At 34.1% G+C, this 7,435-nt stretch overlaps 1 protein-coding gene across 1 annotated transcript in view; it reads left to right on the top strand.

Moving 5' to 3' along the window:
- LOC106868606 (eukaryotic translation initiation factor 3 subunit L-like) overlaps window positions 1–6,872 on the top strand; it is a 43,096-nt gene extending 36,224 nt beyond the window's left edge. The window contains exons 15-18 of the mRNA XM_052969414.1: window positions 810–848; window positions 3,072–3,164; window positions 4,375–4,455; window positions 6,637–6,872. Of these exons, the coding sequence (XP_052825374.1) occupies window positions 810–848; window positions 3,072–3,164; window positions 4,375–4,455; window positions 6,637–6,678 (255 nt within the window). The 3' untranslated portion in view covers window positions 6,679–6,872. The remainder of the gene's footprint in view (window positions 1–809; window positions 849–3,071; window positions 3,165–4,374; window positions 4,456–6,636) is intronic.
- The last annotated feature ends 563 nt before the right edge of the window (window positions 6,873–7,435 follow it).

The raw sequence follows: 7,435 nt of genomic DNA, 5'->3' as shown, positions 1-7,435 counted from the left end.
TGGATTATATAGTCATTGGTGTTTTTACTTTCTATATTCTGTAACTGTCACAATATACTTTTCTAGGCCTGAAATTTTTGTGGGGAGGGGGCCAGTTGATTAGATCGACCCCAGTACACAACTGGCACTTTATCAACCCCTAAAGAACGAAAGGTAAAGTCGACCTTGGCAGAATTTGAACTCAGAACGTAAAGACAGACTGTCATAATATGCAAACATTTCTCATGGCACCAGTACACTGTTTACAGATGCTTACATTCTTTATATTTTCCGTGAATTTTTCATGGTTCCAGCTAGTTATGATTTCTTATATCAATATATGGCCAATTTTTTATTGTCTCTAGGCTCAAGATGTAAAAGAATTTAGATATTGCCAGGTATTTTGTTTGGTGCTCTACCAATTCTACCATTTATCAGGAATGGTTTTAGGGTAGCTACTCATGAATTGTTACCATATGTCCCTTTAAAGCTGTGTGGGACACATGTTTTTTTTTGTGAAATCAGACTGAAGTAAACAAATATACAAATTTGTTAAAAATATCCGCTCTTGCCAACTTAGAAAATAGCAAAAGAAAAGTTCTTATAATTGACAGAATGCCATGTAATTACAGAGGATGGAGGCCAATCAGTTGAGTTGAATAGCAACACTACAGAATGACTCCTACCTTTGTGGTTCAGTACCTAAAACTGAGTCACTGTATTTGACTTATCCCAAGTATTGATCTGCTCTGTCTGTATCATAAATTTTTGTTTTTAAATTAAACTGGTTACTTAACAATAATATATATTTTTTTTTTTTTTACTTTCAGTCTGAACATGAACTACACACTCAGCTCATGTGTTTCAAGGTGAGATTCCTCGGGGATTTTATTGCTTAACCTTTTTTTTAATAGTAATTTCAGTCTAATTATATTTCATAGGAATGATTCAGTAACGATTTTGTGGTCAACAATGTAGTAGTTATTTGTATTGGTAATAGATGAAATTAATTTGTTGTATAGATGTACTGTATACTGGTATACAATATATTGATGTGCATTGGAAATAGATAAAGTGGTCCAGTAGAGCTGGACTTCCAAAACAGTGTTCACCTACAGTACTAAGGAAACACCATTTTAAGTTCATTGTGCTTTGCTATTAAGTATTACTTGTAATTGAAGTTAAATCATGTTGTTAAGCTAAAGGGAAATGAAGGAGTATCATCATCATCTATAGTTACTCATTGTTTTAATGTCTATTTTCCCATGCTTGCATGGATCCGATGAGGATATGTTAAGGTTGGGTTTTCCTATGGCCAGATGTCCTTCCTGTCACCCCCAACCCCATCTCTTGTTTCCAAGTGAGGTAATAACTTCCCAGTCTGTTGAACAGCTAACAGCTTGGACATGTTTTGTGTGGGGGAACTGGAAACAAACAAAGCTTTTTAAGGAGCTTTTTGTTTACAAACCAGTGGAAACAAAGGAAACACAAATGTACATAGATGAACACACATACAAATATATATATATATATATATACACACACATTAGGTCATCCCATAAATAATGCAGTTTTTTTATACTTTTATTTTTTTTAATTAAGATAAGCAAATTTCTTTTTTAATCTGAAATATACTCTCCTTCATTTTCTACAATGCTCTTCCATCTTTCAAAATTCACTTGTCCCTGATGAAAAGTACTTTTCTGACCTCATCTATAGAATTCATGTTTTTCCCATCGAAATGATTTTGAAGACTGCAGAATAAATGATAATCAGATGAGGCAATATTTGGCATATATGGTGGGTGGGGCATCGTTTCCCATTCGAACTGCTCCAGCCTTTGGAATGTCATCTTCACTGTATGTGGCCAAGCATTATACTGATGGAAGAACACCTTTCATCTTGAAACCAAAGGATGTCATTTTTCTTCTAGCGCTGACTTAAGCCACTCAAGCTGCTCACAGTAGAACTCCTTTGTTATTGTTTTGTTTGGGTTTAGAAGTTCAAAGTGGACTAAACCTTTCATATTCCACCAAACAGATAACACCTTACGTGGGTGAAGACCGTCTTTAGCCTGGGGTGCCAATGTTTCTCCTTTCTCTACCCACTGTCTTCAGCGCTTGATATTTTTATAGAGAACCCATTTTTTCATCACCAGTCACTATTTGATCTATTGGATATGACAGCAAAAAAAAGCACACATTCACTCTCTGCACAGGATTATACTCGAAATGTTCGTGAGGAAACCATTGACCCAATTTGCTGACTTTACCAACGACACACAGGTGTCAAATGGTTGAATGACTAAATCCAAGCTTCTCTGCTAGTTCCTCAACAGTTACAATGGGGTTTTGTTCCACCAAAGTTTGCTGGATGTCCTTGTTGAACTCTACGGATCTTCCAGCATAGGGCTCGCTTTCTAGGCTGTAATTTCCAGCTTGAAATTTCTGGAACCACCGTCAACACTAGTTTATGCTTGTTATCTGATCCCCATATACTGCATAAATATTCCTTGCACTTCCTGTTGTGTTGTTGCCTTTATTGAACTCATAAAGCAAAATATGCCAAATATGTTCCTTTGTCACTTCCATTATAGCTTTGAAAAAATAACTTAAAATTGAACTGACTCTTCAAAACTTAAGAACAAGGTAAAATTACTACCTGCTTTTATAGCAAGTTAATGCAGGTAGTTTATTCTGTCTCCCTCCGACCATACAATTGAAAAAAACCACATTATTTACAGGATGACCCTATATGTATATATATATATATATATATATATAAACACACAGACACACAACAGGCTTTTTGAGTTTCTCTCTACCGAATCCACTCATAAGACTTTGATCAGCCTGTAGCTCTAGTAGAAGACGTTTGCCCAACATGCCATATTGTTGGGAAACAAACTTCTCAAACACATTGCCATTTTGTGACTATAATAACTGTATACTCTTTTTAAATAACTGTTTTATAGATCAAATTAAATATTTAAAATTTCAAGATTATTTCTGTAATTTCTGTTTTGTTTTTTAAAGTTAATTTTTAAAAATTGTTTTCATATACAATTTTTTTTGTTAAACTTTTATTTGTAGCACAAAATGAAGAATTTGGTTTGGACAAAAGGCACCAGTGGTCTTGATGGTGAATTTCAGTCCACTTCAGAACTAGATTTCTACATTAATCGGGTATGACAGAATTTTAAATGCTCTTCATTTTCAGTTACCTTCCAGGTTGATGGTAATGTGTGTTTTTGTTGGTGCAGCAAGCCATCTGGTTGATAACAATAAATAAAATATCCTTTTATTTTATGATATGTTAGTGCTTCCAATAGTATTCAATGTGATTGATGCCAGAAAATTGAGTAAATAACCCCAATGGCGTAGATATTTCTGTATTCTAATTGTGAACCAACCAGATATAACTCTTTTCACTCTTAGTTTATATGATATTAGCAGATGTTTATAATCAAACTTGTGAAGCCAATACAATTTCATGAATTGCTCCACTGTGTGTGAAGTGATTTATTATACAAACTTACACTGATAGTTTAGAGAGTGGGTGTGGAAAACTTCTTATATCATTGGAATAACTGATTACACCCACACTCTATGTAAATTTCTAAAATAAAATAAAATAGTATAGTTAATAATATTTCCTTCATTCTTTTTTGTCATTACCATTTTTTTAATAAATATTTACAGAAATCAAATGAAAATACTTAAGCAAAATTGTATTAGAACAATAAAAATTCAGTCCTATATTGGTATAGTGGGAATATTTAAGGTGAAATGCGTTTAGTGATTACTAATTATTGCATTGATATTTTGCTAGAAATTACTGAGTTTTAGCCTTAAATTACTATGCTCTTCCAGATTCAGTTTGCTAATGATTGAACTCACTCAGTGCTCAAAAATCACACACACACACACACTCAAAAGTCAATATTGACCATTTTGCTGTCCCTGGTTTAGACAGTTGACACTACTGACTAATAATATCTCTGTTTTCCAACTGGTAAGAGAAAAAAAAAATCTTTTTAATCTATAAGGCTTCAATTCACAGGGAACTCTGGAGGTGATTTCCAGAAACCCAGTTGTTAATAAAGCAATAGTTCTAATGAGTTTACATGCTTTGTACTAATTTTAATGACCTCCAAACAGGTTAATGGTTAAGACCATTTTGATGGTATTTGAACTTTAAATACCATTAGATATTAAGTCTGAAGCTCTTCTAGTTCTGATCACTCCTCTACCATTTCAGTGTTATTTGTAATAATTCTTATATTTGGCATGATAATTCTTTCTAAATTTTAAATTCGATGATGATTTTTGTGTTTTGCTATATTCCCACCTAACCCAGCTGACAAAGATTTTGCTTTGTTTTTCCTATTATTAGGACATGATCCATGTAGCTGACACAAAGGTAGCCAATCGTTATGGTGACTATTTCATCCGCCAAATCCATAGATTCCAAGAGGTAAGTGCAATTTTCAGTGATTTTTTTTTTTTTTCCATGTTCTATTATTCTTGGGCAAGCTGGTAGAATCATTAGCAAAATGTTTAGCAGTAATTCTGGGATTTTATGTCAGCTTTGCCTTTCATCCTTTTGTGGTCAAAAGTACTAGTTGAGTACAAAAATTGCTGTCCGTGAAACCATCACTTCTACTGCTGTTTTCAGTCTCTGTATCTTGAATGAGTATGTGGACCCCTCCTAACGAAAGCCAGAGCTTCCTTCAACCACTGCACAATAAATATTAAGAAAAAAAGTGTTATTTAGATATAATTTTTAGTTGTTTACATTATTCTATGCTTGTTTATACTGTTATACATTCACAGTTTACAGATTTCATTATTTAAATTATGAATCATAAATCCTTTTGATAATATCAATATGATTACAAAACTTCTTTGTAGACGATATTTTCTGCTTGGTTGACACTAATTTTCAAATTACTGGAGTATGTTGCTCTACTCATAGCAGTGTATAATTGGCGGTGTGTAAACATCGGAGTGGGCAAAAATACACGTGCAAGTGGAATCTTAGGGTTGCAAAAAAATCAAACTAAGACTTACCCCTCCCTGTTCTATGTGAATAATGTCTGGATGTTCTGGTACCATGGGTTATTTCGATTGACAAAACTGAGATGTAAACAACTGCTTCGATTAGCTGTTATGAATCCTGCTTGAGGCTGACACACTTCAATAACCACTAAATAATCAACACACTTTTTCCATTTTATTTTCACTGTTAACTGTCCCCCTCGTGACCCCCCTTCATATCTACAATGGGGCCACAAACTATACAATGAAAATCCAGAGTTACTCTTGGTCATTGAATTTTTAATAAAAATGCGAAGGTGGTTTATCAGTTCAAAAATTGATATCCATGAAATAATCATACTTTCTGATTTTTTAATGCTAAAAACCTTCCTGACTACTGTCTTTATAATCCTGAAAATATCATAACCATTGGTCCAGCTGTCTGGCCATGAAGAGGGAACAGACAAAGAGATAGACATAACGCCCATTATAGTAAGATAGCAAATCTGCCCGTCTACAATGGGAAATAAAGGAATAATATTGCAAATCTAAACCCTCTAAATTCATGAACTATATGGTGGGGAAATCTAGAGTTAATCTTTGTCGCTGGAATTTAACAAAAAAAAAAAATCAAAGGTTTTCTAAAAAGTCTTCCTGATAACCTCCTCCATAATCCCCAAAAACATTGGGACCATTGGTCAAGCTATTTGACCTTGAAGAGGGGACAGACAGACTGACATAACACCCATTATAGTAAGATGAAAGTTCAAGAAGACTCATCCTCCACAGCAAAAGTTACGGCCATTCCTCCTGGTGAAGAGGATTGGCCTACAAGAGTCATGTTCAGGTATCACATAAACAGCACTTGTGATAGTACCACATTAAGAGCACCCAGTGCACACTATAATGTGCTTGGTGCTAGGAAGGGCATCTAGCCATAGAAACCAAGCCAAACCAGACTAGAACTTGTTACAGATCTCTACCTTGCCAGCTCTGGTCAAACTGTCCAGCCCATGTCAGCATGGAAAATCGACGCTAAAGGAAGAGGATGGTGATGAAGAAGAGATGAATGTAGTCCACTATCTCACAGATTTTGTTTCTAGCCAGCAAAGGAGAAGAAAGGGCGCATTAGATATTATAGTCCAACATACATTATATCTGAAAAGAAAAAGTTTGGATGGTCATATGTTAAAATATTTAAATCATAGATATGCAAGATAAGGTAAAACAATAACAAAAGGTTTGGAAAATTTTATTGCAGAATTTTTCCTTTTAAATAATTTCACCATTTTCTAGCTGTTTCCAATGTGACATTATATATATATTTATATGTATATGTATATATATATATATATATATATATATATATATATACACACACATACATACATACATACAAGGGTAAGGTCAAGGGATCCAAGTGTAAGAAGTTTGTAAACTTCAAGCAGTCTGTGGCAGGAAGTTACCATATAACTTATGGTTAGTTGCTAACTCTAGTTTGGATTTGTATGTTTGTGTGTGTGTGTGTGTGTGTAGATATATATATATACACACACGCACATATATACCTTTCCTTGTTATATTAATATTTTCATTTGTTTACTTTTATTCTTTTCAGGTGATAGACACAATGAAATATATCTCAAACTCAACTTTTTAAAATATGGTTTGTTGGATAAACTGCTATAAAGAGTACACGTGCCTCTAATTTTACTGTGAATCCTCGAATTACATGATCTGTTATTGGAGATCATAGTCTTACATAATGTAATGTCATTTTCAATGTCAAAAAATTATGTAAAAATTGTTTAAAGCTTACAGATTTCTCCATTAAAATAGCATCTTGTAACAATACTGTTTATTTTCTGGTTCACTTTTTTTTAATGCTTTTTTTAGTCAGAAGCAATAAAGCATTCATTCCTCTTGGTAAGAGATGTCTGTATTTAAAATATATATATATTTATATAGGGTTCAGTCCTACTGTGTGACACCGTGGGCAAGTGTCTTCTACTATAGCCTCGGACCAACCAAAGCTTTGTGAGTGGATTTGCTAGACGGAAACTGAAAGAAGCCCATCATATACCATTTGTGTCTGTGTTTGTCCCCCGACTATCATTTAACAATTGATGTTGGTGTTTACATCCCCATAACTTTGCGGTTCTGCAAAAGAGACCAATAGAATAAGTCCTGGGTCGATTTGTTCAACTAAACACGGTGCTCCAGCATGACTACAGTCAAGTGACTGAAACAAACAAAGGGATATATAGAGAGTGGGAGGTGGGGCTGCTGTAAAAAAACCTGGAGTTTTATTAGAAGCATCATGATTGTCATTGTTTTAACATCTACTTTTCCATGCATTGGACAGTTTATTGAGCCACATTTATGGTTCAGTAGTCTTCCTATTGACAACTCTTACC

The sequence above is a fragment of the Octopus bimaculoides genome, chromosome 7, assembly GCF_001194135.2.
Source record: "Octopus bimaculoides isolate UCB-OBI-ISO-001 chromosome 7, ASM119413v2, whole genome shotgun sequence".
Lineage (NCBI taxonomy): Eukaryota > Metazoa > Mollusca > Cephalopoda > Octopoda > Octopodidae > Octopus > Octopus bimaculoides.
This window is presented reverse-complemented; position numbering and strand designations above follow the sequence as displayed.